At 34.2% G+C, this 16,634-nt stretch overlaps 1 protein-coding gene across 1 annotated transcript in view; it reads right to left on the reverse strand.

Annotated features, from left to right (window-relative positions):
• Nucleotides 1-11,940, reverse strand: part of LOC131806331 (uncharacterized) — a 36,639-nt gene extending 24,699 nt beyond the window's left edge. The window contains exon 1 of the mRNA XM_059130309.1: nucleotides 10,961-11,940. Coding sequence (XP_058986292.1) covers nucleotides 10,961-10,974 — 14 coding nt within the window. The 5' untranslated portion in view covers nucleotides 10,975-11,940. The remainder of the gene's footprint in view (nucleotides 1-10,960) is intronic.
• Between the last annotated feature and the right edge of the window lie 4,694 nt (nucleotides 11,941-16,634).

Consider the following 16,634-nt stretch of genomic DNA (forward strand, 5'->3'; position numbering starts at 1 on the left):
GCCTGGCTTACTTGTTTTTTTTTAATTGTTTTAATGCCAACCATTTTGAGCAAATTTTTACAATTATTCAATTATTTTGTTTACTCAGATTTTAATTTAAACATTTAGTCAAAATTTATAAGTAATAATTATTTTTCTCTTTTTTTGGAAGTTAGAACCAAGTTAAACGTTACCTACAATTATGCTTATAATACGAAAAACCATATGATTTTTTTTTTAATTTTGTGTATGGCGAGCAACGTTTCGTGCCTGGCTCACTGGAATCAAATAAATGTATAATAGAGTATGCAATAGTATGAATTTAAATATTAAAATCAAGTGTATTTAATTATAATTATCCAAATTTGAAACAATAAAATCATTTTTAAAATCCCATACCTTTGTGAAAATTCGACAATTTTTTTTTTTGAAAATCAATTTCTTCAAGCTGATAAATAATTTATATTAAAAACTGAATTTGAATTTTAAATATTATTTTAAAAAAAATCGATTTCAATAATTGATGGATAATCTACCCACGAGTATTTTTTCCATTTAAGCTGGGACATCCTTATCCACCCACAGCAGCCTTTTATTCAATAATAATTCTATTCATCGTTCCTCTCTCATCTCTCGAATCACTCTTTGCACTAATGCATGTTTCTATGTATATGTGTATATGTATATTTGTTTGTATTTTATTTTCATTTTGTTGATTATTTTCTATTTTGGTCGATGCGATTTTTGTTTTTTGTGTTCATCGTCGCCGTCGCCGTTATATTTCTGCTGCCATGCCAAGTAGGCCATAAAATTTGCAGTGGCAATTTTTGTGGTACTGTGGCACCATGAATCGCGTGTCGGTTGCAGTTTACCGCACAGTGTTTGTAAATGTCAATGGTTTGTGGCAAGTGAACACATGTTTGATTTTATTTTACATATTATATTTTTATGAGAATTAGAAAAAAAACAATGAAATGTTTTGAGGAATGTATTAATGAAATTGAAAGGGTTGAAACGAAGAAGAAAAGAACTGGGCTAACCTTGGCGTGGAGGTGGACAAAAATAACAATACAAAATTTTATTTTTCCCTATTGTATGAATTGGAAAAAATCTTTTAGATTTGAGAAGTAATATTCATGAGCTGCTTAAAATGTATTTTTTATCAAGAACCTAAGCACCAACATTAAGACTTAACATACACATATTACATGTTTATACCCTACAACACTATGTGTTGGGGGTATTATAAGTTTGATTGGCCCAAAAATTATGTAACACCACGAAATATTGGTTTCCCACATAGGAAAGTATATATGGATCTTCCTAGCTCGCCGAGCTGAGTCGATCTAGCTATGTATGTCCGTCCGTCCGTCTGTCCGTCTGTCCATGTTAATTTGTAATCACTCTACAGGTCGCAATTATGGCCCGATCTCCACGAAATTTAGAATGAAGGTGGGACTGGGGTCAGAATAGAACCCTATTTCTTTTGGAGATGATCGCCAAATGTTTAGGGGTAGAAATGGACCAAATACTGAAAAAATGTCGGATTTTGCAGTAGCTTTACAGGTCGCAATTATAGACCAATCGACGCGGAATTTCGTATGTAGCTAGAGTTTAGGGCGGGGAAGAAGCCTACCAATTTGGGTGGTCGTCGGATAACATTTAGCGGGTAAAATAGACCATATCTTTTGTGTTGAAAAAATTCAAAATTTTTCATTAAACCGAGAATATTTTAAATCCCGGCGAAATCACAAAGCCATGACAAGGTTACTTCTGATCTTTACACTGATGTTAACATCCAACAAATCGGATATATAGCAAAATATGTGCGATACATTTGTCTATCAAAGAAGATATGCTTGAAAGATCTCATATATGTCGAGAATGGCTGAACTGATTTCGACAGTTCTCATTAATTCAGAATGGTCTCTTGGCAGGAAAGAAAAAACGTCAAAAAAATCGCATAAAAATATCTCTCTAAAGATGAAAATATTTATTTTGTAACATTTTCTCATATTTTTTTCAATTTTTTCATATTTTTGGCATATTTTCATTTTGAATTAAACATTTGGTAATATTTCTACAGCTAACAAAACTAAGTAGTTAGGATATCAGGATATCATATGCAGATCGCATTTATGGCCCGATCCTTATGAAATTTTGCATGGAGATAAGATGAGGGTCAGAATAGAAGCCTACTCTTTTTGGAGATGATCGCCATATATTTAGGGGTTGAAATGGACCAAAAAACTGCAAAATTGTCGCCCGATCCTCATGCACATTTGAATGGGGGTTACAGGACATTACAAAAGCCAAGCTGTTTTGGATGGCCATCCAAAAATATTCAATGTGTGAAATAGTTTGCCAAATTTTGTAGACAAAATATGAAAATGTCGATTCCAGTGACTTTTTGGAGAATTCACAAATACAGGAAAGACACACTTCTGACTATTTCGCTGATTTCGTTGAAGAATATAGTCAAATGTCTGTTTCTCATTTTTTTGGGAAATATCGGTTCCAGATCTAGGAAGACCATGTACGTGCAACATCTACCAATAAATTGGAAATGAGCAAATTAGTTTAAGTTGCTATTATTCGAAAATTAGAGAACGGAACCTGATGGTTTTCTTTTATTATTTGTCACAAAATCTTGTGGAATTCTTTCGAGTATCTCGCCTATATCAACTGTATGGTTTATTATAGTGTTGTAGGGTATTCAACGGTCGGCCCCGCTCGACTGTAGCCTTTGCTTACTTGTTTTAATATGAATACGTATTATTATATATTTTCGTGCATAAACAAGAAATCAAAGGATTGCAGAATATTTGAACAATTGTGCGTATGAGTTATATTTAGAACACATTACAAATATAACAAATACGTGCAAGTTGACAATGACTAAAGCTTTTTCAGATGTAATTCGAGACATTTTAATTGTAATTCGATATACAGGGTGAGATGAAAAAACTGTAACCAAATTCATTTCTAAGCCACTCGTCCGACAGCTGTTCAAATGATTCCAGTGACAGCTCATTATATTGTTTACAAGCTTACAAAAGCATTTTGGTGAGAATTTTCAAGAAAAAAAAGTTATTCGTAATGGAATTCACGCGTGATAATGTGATTTCTTTATATTTGGCTGGAAAATCACAAGTGACTATCGTTAGAGAACTCCAGCATTTAAATGTGAATAAATCTTTTGTGTTTAATACTATCGCTTGTTACCTATTACGTGATACTGGTAGCGTAGCCCGACGTCAAGGAATTGGACGGAAGAAAACAGCAATAGTAGCATAAACTATGGAAATGGTTCGAAAAGTAAAGAAGCGACTTGTTCGAAACCCGCGACGCAATGGCCGAAAAATGGCTCGTAAGCTGAACATATCGCAATATTCAATTCGGAAAATATTGAAAAATGAGCTCGGAGTAAAGCCATTGAAACTTCAAAAAGTGCAAGAACTTACACTGCAACAGAAAGCAAATAGACTCAAAAGAGCTAAAGAGTTGCTTCGCTTGGCCGAAAATGGTGAACTGCCGAATTTGGTTTTCTCCGATGAGAAAACATTCGTTGTCCAGCAGTTTGTAAACAAAGAGGTCAGCTGAAAATGTGCACCTTCGGTTCGCCACCAGAACTCAAGCACCGACCATGGTGATGGTGTGAGCTGTCATAACAGCCGATGATTGCTCTAAATGCCGAATATTATCGCGAAAATATTCTGGAGGGTGAATTAAAGCCTTGCGCACGCAAACATTTTGGCCGCAGACCTTGGACATTCTAACAGGACTCAGCACCATTGCACTCAATACGCGCCACCCAAGAATGGTTACAAAAAGAGATTCCTCGCTTCACTTCCAGCGCACAATGACCACCAAAATCTCCGGATACCAATCCGTTGGACTGTTGTGTCTGGAGTATTTTGGAAAGCAAGGTGTCGATCACCGGCGCTTCGGCGGGAATGGATCAAAATACCGCATAGCAACATTCGGGCAGCCTTTTAAAGTGCATAATTCGTACCAAAGGTGTACAATTCGATCAAATCTAAACTTATTCTAAAATTTGATGCTATTTCTTGCTTTCATTCAATAAAATTTAAAAAAAATGTAAAAATGATGGCGTTTGACTTTTTAGAGAAAGTTGAAATGTGCGTGAGGTGCCAGAAAAAATACTAAAAAAATTATTAAATAATTGGGCCCTGCAAAATGTAAAGAAAATCGAACATTTATTTTAAATTTTATGCAAATAAATCAAAATTTAATTTTTTTGGGAGAAGGCTGGGGCATCCGTTCTGTTGGCATTCGATCTGTTTTGAAGGAAATATTAATTTATATGAAGATTGAATGGAGTCGCTGACTTGTTTCGCAAGTTATGAGATATTTAAAATTGTGATCATTTGTGAAGGAGGTACCATAAAGGGTAGGCTGATATCCATCATCTTCACACCATATCTTCTGTTAGTAGAAATATTGAGATGTGTGAAGTTTTAAAAGAATCGGACGCTTATTTAGGGAGTTTTTTTTTTATTAAAAATTTTGATCAATCTGTGTGGGAGATACCGGAAGGAGTAGATCGATATATTCCATATTCACACCAGACATTGAGTTAATGAAAATATTGTGATGTGTGCAATTTGAAGATAATCGAACACTTAATCACATTTTATAGGACTTATAACTATCCAAAATTTTGACACTTTATGGTTGAGTGGACAGATATTGTTAATTTTCGCACCGGACCTAGCACTGATTCATGTGTTAGGATTTGCAAAGTTTGAGCAAAATCGAATTATCCTTTCTCTTTCTGTGCAGTAAAATATGTTCTTTGAAAAGTTCGACCTTTTGTGGTGGAGGTACTTGATGTAGTGGACCAATATTGCCCATCTCCAAACTTGATCTAAGTTTTGATAATAATATTACGATGTACCAATTTTGGACCAAATCGGATACTACATTTGAGGACGGACGGATATCGCTGTCCTGATTTTCAATAATCTAAACTTGATGAATGGTCATATTATATACGAAATGTGAAACAATTCCGGAAAAATTATTAAAATATATGGGGGCTATACGATACCGAGAACCTATAGACAATCTCTTCCACTGCAAGTAAAGTACTCAGAAGGGACTCCTTTTCAGACAATTCCATTGAAAAATGTGGCTAAAATCATAAAAATACCGAATATCGACAATTCTCTTCCAAGGGTAAAGTACTCATAAAGAACTCCTTGTGTAGAATTTCAGACAATTCCATTGAAAAATGTGGCTAAAATCAGCATATGTGGGGACTATAATATATCGTGGGTCGATATAGCTCATCTTCGAACTTGATCTGCCTGCACACAAAAGACTGATCTGTTCAATATTTTAGTTTCCTGTCTTAATTCTGTTTGACTCTAGCTGATTACAACAGGCAGACGGATGGACATGGCCAAATCGTCTTAGAATTTTACGCTGATCAAGAATATATTTGTTATGTCTAAAATAATTATTTCGAAAGTTACAAACGGATACCCGCCATACAATGTATGGTAGAGGGTATAAAAATATATAATAACAACATACAACTACAATAAAACGTTCTATCTAAAACACCTATGTACATATGAACGCAATGCATTTTGTTTCATTAAGACCCCGCATTGAAATAACCGACATTTAATCAATATATTGATTACATGGAACAAAACAAGTGAATGGATAAATGTTTTGCGCCCAAGGGGTTGGTGTACAGCGAGCGATTAATTTGTATAAGAATGCCATTAAAGTGGAAATATTTTATTTTTTATAATAAAAATTACAATTTTATTAAATTAAAATGATGTAATAAAAAAGTTTGCAGTAATTAGGGAAGGAAATATAAATAATAAAGTTTTTAAAGTTCAGTGATATGTCTTTTTTTTTTGTAAGGGATACTGAAAATAAAAATAAATAAAAAATACATACAAAAATTAAAATGAAAATAAGTTGTACTGTCACTTATGTTAATATAGTAATAACACGTTTTTCATTAAAACTTTGCAGAAGATACATTTGTAAGTCTTCTGAATGGGAGTATAAACATTTCAATTTGTGTGTGAAAAGCGGCGAAGTGTGGTCGAATATTTTCGTATTTTCACAAGGCTTTGATATATAAATAACATATTTTCTAAGGATTTTTTTTAGCCCCATAACAACAAAATTGTCATTTTCTTAGTTGATTCCAATTCGAAATGCCTAAAATCTGGTTCACAAGAAACATATTTCTTGGATAAACATACCTTCTATAAACCCATATGTTAAGTTACAGCTTATTCAGTAGAAAATGGTAGCCTAATTGTTGTAACTTCTATACAATACTAGCAAGAACCCGAAACATCGTCAGTGAAAAGTACACCTTAAAATTTTAAATTCGTTGTAACAATTAACCTTTCCACTTCCAATTTTTCTGTCCTAAACTATTGCAAACTATTGCTAAATTCGGCCGTGAACTTTTAATACCCTCCACCATTTGGAAGGAACTTAAAAAAATTCAAAAAAAAAAATTCCGAACACTACCACTTAAGTGAAAACTGTTATATGGCGACTATACGAAGACGTTGACCTGCATACGAAATTTTTTTGCCATAGGTTGTAGTACCCATTAAGATCTACCAATACGAAGTTTGAAAGGATTTCGGTGTCTAATGTTTCTGAAATCATCAAAATACAGAATATCGGGAGATACCGTTATGTGGAGGCTATACGAAAACATGGACCGACATGGCCCATTTACGAACTTAACCTGCCTACTGGTAAACTATGCATGTATGCAAAATTTTAGCCTTCTATCTCAATTCGTTCGAAATATAGCGTGATTACAACAGACAGAAAGACCGACGGACATCGCTAGATCGTCTTAGAATTTTACGCTGATCCAGAATATATATAAAGTGAGTCTATTATGAATATTTAGAGGAGTTACAAAGCGAATGACAACCCTAATATACCCTCTAGAGAGGTGGAGAGTATAAAAACCTCCCATGTCTCAACTCCAGATATCAAAAGACAACTCATCATCAAATTTGAAGATTTAATTCCTATAACAACTTTAGTGCTTCTATCTAAATATCAAATATCTGAATTTTATCTCTATCTCTTCATCCAAAATCAAATATAGTACCATTCAGTACTCAGATACCAACAGAGATCTTAATTTAAGTATTCTTGATCACATATTCCAAAACCATCTAAATATCTCAATTTAAGATAGCAACAGATACCTCAATATCAAATTTGAGTATTCTAGCATTTCCCTTCACCCAATACCAAATTTAGTCCTATTTTCTTTTCGTACAATTGTAGGTCACATTTCCAAAACCTACATATTTTTAACACCGACACCAACAGTGACCTCAATTTCAAATTTGAGCTCTATACATTCACCCAATACCAAATTTGGTACTATTTAGTACTTTTCGTACAATAATAGTACACACAGATACCACAATTAGTCTAAACATCATTTTTCAGCATTTTATCTCTATCCCTTCACCCAAATACCAAATATAGTACCATTCCGCACTTTTCGCACAATTATAGTAAACATTTCCGAAACCACTTCCATATGTCCAGGCTGCACATGAACGGCGACAGCAATGTCAAATTTCGGATATCAAGCCCTATCAGGTCACACAACACCAAATTGTACCAAATATACCACTTTTCGGTTAATTAAAGTTCCCATTTGTAAAACCACCACCAGATACCAAGAGAGAACTCAATATCAAATTTGTGGATTCCAGTCCTATTCCTTTACCCAATACCAAAGTTAGTACTGTTCCGAAATTTTCGTATAATTATAGAACACATTTCAAAAACTATCTTCATATCTCAATTTCAGATACCTCAATATAAAATTTGAGAAATCCTGTTCTATCTCTTCTTCCAATACCATTTGATACCTTTCGTACAAATATAGGATGCATTTCCAAACCACCGCCAAATCCCAAACACAGATGTCATTAGTAATACAAATATCAAATTTCAGAAGTTTATCCATATCCTTCACCCAATACCAAATTTAGTACTATTCCGAAATTTTCGTACAATTATACCACACAATTCCGAAACCAGCGCCATAAGTCCAGGCTAATCAGATTTCAAGCACTATCTGTTCATCCAATACCAAATTGTACCAAATATAGTACTACTTATTAATTTTTGTGTACTTGTAGTACAAATTGCCAAAGCGACTTCTTTATCACTAACCTAACACTTCATTAGGGGTTCACCCTAAAACAAATAGCTCAAAATTTAGAACCATTTAGTAGAGTTTGCAACCTTAGTACACATTTCCCAAACCACATTTATATATAAAATTTCCAACCTTTATTCTTATACCAAATTCATTGACATAATACCAAATGGTACCATTTTGTAAGTTTAGTACCATTTTAGATTACTTCCTTAATTTAACGTTTGAATTTCCAATAACCCTTTGGTGCATATATCCTGCACTCCATTTAGAACACATATGGAAGTAGTAATCTCAATTCCAAATTTTAGAATTCTATCCCTTTTGGTTCGCCTAAATACAAATTGTACTTTATTTAGTATACATAAGTACGAGTTTCGAAAACTTCCTCTATATTTCAATCCTACACTCCGCCAGGAGTGTTAATTTCAAATTTTGAGATTCCAGCTCCATTCGTTTCTCCAAATGCAAATTGAATTATATTTAGCACCTTTTCATAACTTTTCATAACTACCTACATCATACAGTCCAATAGACGTCTTATTTTCAATTTTCAGGATTCCAACTATACCGGTTCACCCAAAATTTAAATTGTACTAAATTTAGTACCATTTAGTGCACATAAATACGAATTTGTAAAACTACCTACATATCTCAGCATTATTGTAATCTTAATAGTAATCATTCCGTTCCTCCGAATTCAAATTGTACTAAATTTAGTACCGGTTCGTACTTTTCGTTTACATCAGTACACACTTTGAAAAGAACCGTCTTACATAAACCCTACACCTCAAATTTCAAGTGTTTAGCTCTAATCGTTCACACAATACGAAATCGTACTAAATGTAGTACATTTTAGTACTTTCCGTACAGTTATTGTGCGAATTTCCAAAATTTCTTTGGTACATTCATCACTCACTCCCTTAGCGACCCTTATTCCAAATTAAAGAGTTCTAGCACTACTACTGTCAAGTACAGAGGGTAACATATTTAATACCTTTTCGTACCGTTCTATTACAAATTTCCAAAAACCAAACCTTAACTGAGGCCTTCGGACCAAGAGTTGACCCTTACCCAAAATTTCAAGATTGTAGCTTCAGCCGTCTCGTCTGGGCGTTGATGAATCTTTAAGTCAGTCAATTTCTTTACATTTTTATAAATATTGATTTTTTATACCCTCCACCATAGTATGGAGGGTATATTAAGTTTGTCATTCCGTTTGTAACACCTCAAAATATGCATTTTAAGCCCCACAAAGTACATATATTCTTGATCAGCATAAAATTCTATGTCGATTTAGAGATGTCCGTCCGTCTGCGGAAATCACTCTAGCTTCCAAACAAAATGAAGTAGGTTGATAACATTTTACTCATATATTTTATATCTGCAGGAATTTTGGTATTGAAAATGGGTCCACGTTTTGGTATAGCCCCCAGATAGCGGTACCTCCCGATATTAGGTATTTTGATGATTTTAGCGACATTATTCACCGGAATTTTTTCAAATTTGGGTTTTGAAGTTCTTAATGGATACTACAGCCTTAGACAGAAAACTGTCAGTGCAGATCCACGTCTTCGTATAGCCCCCATATAATAGTACCTCCTTATATTCGGTATTTTGATGAGTTAAGCGACATTATTCACCGATTTTTTTTTAAGTTTCGCATTTAAATATTGTAATTAAGAACTTCAAAACCCAAAGCTGCCTATGCAGGTTCACGTCGTCATATAGACCCTAATATAATAGCTACATTCGGTATTTTTAAGATTGTAACAGAATTTTTAGCGGATTTAATTCCTTTTGAAAATTGCGAAATTCGTTCCACCATTTGGAGGGTTGGGATCGGACATACATATTGTGTTTGTTGCATAAAATACTTGAAATCAGCTGAAATATATGTGGGAGCTATACCCAAACCTCACTCGCTTTCAAAAAAAATTTGGTAAACTTCTTAACTTCTAAACTTCTAAACATATCCTGTTTGGTGCATCAGATATGTGAAATCGGCGGAAATTATATAACTTGACGACACTATTTTTGCTCCGTTATTCCGTTAGGCTCTCCAAATTTGACGACTATATCTGTAATCGATCAATAGATATGTGCGTACAAAAACTAAGTTTTTTGAAGGTACCTCCGAATTTCGGATTCTGATGCTATATCTTCCGTTCCAAGAGAAATTTTAAAAATTCATATAGCCTATGTCACTTTCAGGCTATGCTGTAGTGTGTTTGGAAATTTTCAGGAAAATCTGTTTAGCAGTGTTTCAGTCCTTAAATTACAAACAAGCAAACGTACAAACATTTTTCTCTTTTATACATATAGATTGAAAATTGCCCTTAATTTCCAATTTAAAAGATCTTCAAATCCTTGACGAATATAAATTACCCTAAAGATGGCCAATCAGCTTAGTGAAATATTTTCGGTCCCCCCTCAAAACAATTCTAATTTAAATTCATATTTGTACAAGCAGACAAACCCTAACCAGATATTAGATAAATCCAAAGCAATGTTAACTAGCCCAAAGGGAATCTATGACAACGATGGCTACGATAATAATTTTCCATTGAAACACTCAAAGGTCATGCTCGTATCTCAACGACAAGCCATGGTGACGGCATATTAACAATTATCCAATGAATTGTGAGGGGGGACTTTGCTATGGAATTTTTTAATAAAGCCAATAATATAGGCTGGGGCAAAGTTTAATAATAGTAGTAGTAGCAGGGGGAAAATATGTAAATTGTATGTCCACCTCGTTATACAAACCTTGTTGGGGCCATCTTTGTGGCAGCGGCAGTAGGGGCAGATGACAAGAATTCTTCTCAGGTTTTGGGGTGCAGCAAATTTTGTTGGCTTTTATCCAAATATGGATTTTCTAGCTGGTCGTTTGTCAATATATATTTAAGTTTTGAAGATTTCGTTTTAGCATAGTACACATGGGTATGATAGCATATTTTAGATGTACGATATACGTATGTATGTGTGTACGTAACGCCAAAAAAATGGGAATTCACATTGAAGTTTTGTGTGTCATCATCAGTTTTTTGTGAAATCACATGGTTTGTTTTTTTGTTTTTGTTATTTTCTTCTGTTTTTCCTTTTTCACTGATTTTTTCGGAGTTGCGTGTATTTTCATTTATTCATTTATTCCATTTACTGAAGTGGGTAACTAAAACATTTTCAATAACTTTTCATTTCCCAGCGACATTAACATTTCCTTAATAGGAGGGGAATCGCTCCCATTTCCCTCAGCGAAGTAAAGCACTAAAACAAACAAACCAACAACACAAATTAAAACGTTCGAATACACTTTTAGGTTTTCAGGCACACTTGCCAAACACACACACACTTAATTATGTTTAATGGTATTGCCTTGCCAATATGTAGTGAAATATTTTGTTAGCCACCTCCAAGGTGGCTGTCGATTGTGGCCGTTGTTGTTGTTATTGTTTTTCTATCCTCTTTAATTTTGTATTATTGGTTGCACTTTTTTCCTTCTTCCATTTCCATTTCCACTTTTGCTTTATTATTACTATTTGTTATTGACCTTTTTTTGGTGAGTGGGTACGGTATGGCAATAAACTATCAAACACCCCACTAGAATGACAGAGGAATAACAACGACAACCCCCCTCCTTCTTTTATTTGTTTACTCCTCACTTCATTGGCCACGGTCACGCTTAACTTTGTTGTTAACCACTTTCGTTGATTTGAATTTCTTTCGGGCCAATAAATCCGTTCCGACCGACAAACAAATGATAACTGAATATAAGCCAAAGGTTTATTTTCATGTCGCTTAAAAGCTTTAGGGATGGTTCCGGAAAGCTTTTGTGGGAGACCAGCTGTTATTGTGGAGCATGCGCCTTGTTCATTTGGGTCTCTCTGTTTGTTATGCGTGTTTTTCTGATTTGTAAAAGAAAAAAGCGCCAAAATTGCCTTTTGTTTACTTATTTGACTTCGTTATGCATGTATGTATGCGTGTGCAAGAGAATCAATGAGAAGATGCCACTACAAGTGAAGGACTTTGTGAAAAGAAAGGAGGATTTTAAAGAGAAAGGGTGAAACCATTGGAATGGAGGAATTTATAGAAATTGTATTAAAATAAATACTAACAAGTAAACAAGCAGTACGTTCGGTCGGTCCGAACTTTGAATACCCTCTACCATTTAATACGCATTTGGAAATTTCGCAAAAAAAAATAAAATTCGTTAAAAATTCTGTCAAAATCTTAAAAATACCGAATATAGGAAGTCGTCGTTATATTGTCATAGGACATTACAATATTCAAAATCCGGTGAATAATGTCGCGAAACTCATCAAAATATGGAATACTGAGAGATCCCGTTATGTTGGGGCTATACGAAGACCTGGTCCTACATAGACAATTTCTGTAATATCCTTTAGGAACTTCAAATACGAAATTTAAAACAATTCCGGTGAATAATGTCGCCAAAATCATGAAAATGTCGAGTATGGGGGTACGGTTATATGGGGGCTACATGATATCGTGGGCCGATATAGCCCATCTTCGAACTTGACCTGCCTGCAAGCTATAGACTGACCCGACCTTACTTCGTTTTGACTCTAGCGTGATTTCAACAGATGGACATACGAACGAACGGACAGGGTTAAATCTTCTTAGAATTTTACGCTGATCAAGAATATATACAGGGTGAGGTAAAAAACTGCAATAAAGTCAAAAGCCAAACATTTTTAACGTTTTTTTTTTTAATTTTATTGAATGAAAGTAAAAAATGTCGGAAATAGCATCAAATTGTATAACAACTTTAGATTTGTTCAAATTGGTCACCTTTGGCACGAATTTTAGCCTTCAAATGGCCATTGAAACCGTCACACGATGCCCGAATGTTGCTCTGCGGTATTTTGGCCCATTCCCGTCGAAGCGCTTGGTTGAGGTGATCGATATCCGAAGATTTTTGTGGCCATTGTGCGCCGGAAATGTAGCGAGGAACCTCATTTTTTAACCATTCTTGGGTTGCGCTTGCTGAGTACGATGGTGCTGAGCCCTGTTGGATGACCAAGGTCTGCGCCCAAAATGTTTGCGTGCCCATGACTTTAATACACCCTCTAGATATTTTTGCGATAATATTCGGCATTTATTATGATGCCGAATGATGCTATGGCGGCCCACACCATCACCATGGCCGGCGCTTGAGTTCTGGTGGCCAACCGAAGATAAACACTTTTTAAGCTGACCTCTTTGGCAAGTAAACACGATCATTTTGTTTGTTTACAAACTGCTGGACAAAGAATGTTTTCTCATCGGAGAAATCCAAATTCGGCAGTTCACCACTTTCGGCCAGGAGAAGCAATTCTTTAGCTCTTTTGAGTCTATTTTCTTTCTGTTGCGGTGTAAGTTCTTGCTCTTTTGGGAATTTCAATGGCTTTACTCCAAGCTCATTTTTCAATATTTGCCGAATGGAAGATTGCGATATGTTCAGCTCACGGACACTGCGACGCGTGTTTCGAACAAGTCGCTTCTTTACTTTTCGACCCATTTCTGCTCATGTTTCTGTTTTCTTCCGTCCACTTATTTGACGTCGGGCTACGCTGCCAATATTCGTGGATCTTTTAAAAATATGTCTCTAGGACTTCCTAACTGTATATATGGTGGTCCTTTTGAAAAATTTTTCGGATATCTTGATTAAGATTTGAGGATTTTTCAAAAATATTTTTAGCGACGTCCAGTTCATGAATCGTGGACTATTGAAAAATATTTTTAGGATTTCCTAACCAGGAATCCTGATTTTTTTACTTCCTCTCAACGATTTTGGATTTTTTTCTAAAATTTCCAAGGACCTACTTGTAAAGAATCTTAATATTTTTAAAGATTTCAATAATTTCCTGGCCAAAATAGTAACTTTATTGAAAAATTTTCAAGGATATCCTGACCACAAATGGTGGGTTTTTCACAAATACATTTCAAAGATTTTTAAAATCAAGAATCGCGATTTTTTTACAAATATAGTTCAAGAAGTAGCTGGTTGAGAACTGTGGATTTAAAAAATGACCTTCACCAATAGAAGATTTTTAACAAATATCTTTAAAGACTTAATAGCCATTAATCGATGATTTTTAAACATATTTTTCAGAAAGTGCTGGCCATAAATCGTGAAACATTTTGGATTATCTAAAAATATTTTTCATGGATTTTTAAAAATAATTAAAAAACTTCACTGCTATATAATTTATGGACTTTGAAAATATTTTTCAGGGATTTAAAAATAAACATTTTTCATGTATTTTACTTATTTGGTTAATTGCTTGGCTTATTTTTTTTTAATTTTTATTTGCCTGTACAAGAACGGTGGATTTTTCAAACATTTTGCATTTTTTAAAAAATATTTGAGGAAAATAGTGAAATTTAAGGTGAAATTTTTTGTTAGATGTCATGTTTTTATACCCTCCACCATAATGTGGAGGGTATATTAAGTTTGTCATTCCGTTTGTAATACCTCGAAGCATACGTTTTAGACCCCACAAAGTATATATATTCTTGATCAGCATAAAATTCTATGTAGATTTATCAATGTCCGTCCGTCTGTCAGTCTATCCGTCTGTCCGTCTGCGGAAATCACTCTAGCTTCCGAACGAAATGAAGTAGGTTGATACAATTTTACTCAAATGTTACTATATCTGCAGGACTTTTGGTATCGAAAATGGGCCATGTATCCACGTCTTCGTATAGCCCCCATATAACGGTACCTCCCGATATTAGGTATTTTGATGATTTCAGCGACATTATTTACCAGAACTATTTCAAATTTGGTATTTGAAGTTCGTAATGGATATTACAGCCTATGACAGAAAATTGTCTGTACAGATCCACGTTTTACCACCACCATGGTACCTCCTTATATTTGGTATTTTGATGATTTTAGCTAGATTATAAACAAATATATAGACCCTAATATAATAGCTACATTCGACATTTTTAAGATTCTAACAGAAGTTTTAACGGATTTTATTGTTTTTGAGAATTGCCAAATTCGTTCCAAATGGTGGAGGGTATTCAAAGTTCGGTCCGGCCGAACTTACAGCTTTTTTACTTGAAGAGAATGTTTTTAAAGACCTTTTGGTCTTGAGACTTGAAATTAACAACATTAAGAGTTGTTGGCCAAAATTCGTGAACTAGTTTTGATAGATTAGTTAGTAACAATTTATTAAGGACAAAAAAAATTGTCTGATATATTTAAGAATTTTTTTAAAAATTTTTGGAAGTTTGATTGAGGAATTTGTAATATTATTTTATGGGTTTTCCATCATTCCAAAATACTTCTAAAGCACAAAATTTCGCTAGCGGCCACTCACCATTCGTCAAACAAAAAAGGCTAAAAATGAATAACAAATGGCAACAACTTGTATCTGAATGGGTGCTGGTGGTGGAGAGTTTGATGGGACATTGACAAAGTCCCTCTCGGCCATGTGCGTGTGAGTGAGTGTGTGTTTGCGGATTTGACGGATTTACTTTTGCTGTCATTTTTTATTGCTTTTCATTCGTTGGGTCGTTGTTTGCACATCAAATGCGTTGTTGTTTGCTAAGAAAAATCTTCTATTTTTCTCCCTCTCTCGGAGATGTGAATGGGCCACTTAGTCTGAATAGGTTGACGACGTTTGTTTAAGTAACAAATACAAGGAGCTGTTGTTTATTCATGTTATTGTTTGACTTTTGTTTGGCCCCCTCTAAATTTTTTTTTAACAGGTAGCGAGTGTTGGGCCATTGAATTTAATTAAGATTTTAAGGTCAGGTAAATAAATTCTACAATAAAAAGCAATCAACAAATTCGGCGATAAGGGAAACCTTTGAACGGAAGGAACATTTTCGAATACGTAGAAATGTTTCTTTTCTAAATGATATTTGAATAAATTTATTGGACTGAGAAGGCAAAGATAAGCCTGATGTGCTTGTAGAAGGATTTTAAAATGAATAAGGTTTGCAAATGTCGTACATTATGGAACATCAAATATAAAATAAATTCTTATGATTGATTCCTGGATAGGTCAAAAATATTTAAAAAAATGTATGTTTATGTATTGTTTAAAAACTTCTCTTCTAAAAAATATTGAATACCCAGTAAGGAAAAAAAAATTTAAAAATCCACGTTTGTAGCTCTGATAATCTGAGAAAAAATATTTTTAAAAAATCCACGTTTGCAGCTCTGATAACCATTGAAAATCAATTTTAGAAAAATCCACGTTTGTAGCTCTGATAATCTGACAAAAAATATTTTTAAAAAATCCACGTTTGCAGCTCTGATAACCATTGAAAATCAATTTTAGAAAAATCCACGTTTGTAGCTCTGATAATCTGAGAAAAAATATTTTTAAAAAATCCACGTTTGCGGCTCTGATAATCTGAGAAAAAATATTTTTAAAAAATCTACGTTTGCGGCTCTGATAACCATTGAAAATCAATTTTA

This window comes from Musca domestica, unplaced genomic scaffold (assembly GCF_030504385.1).
Source record: "Musca domestica strain aabys unplaced genomic scaffold, Musca_domestica.polishedcontigs.V.1.1 72, whole genome shotgun sequence".
NCBI lineage: Eukaryota > Metazoa > Arthropoda > Insecta > Diptera > Muscidae > Musca > Musca domestica.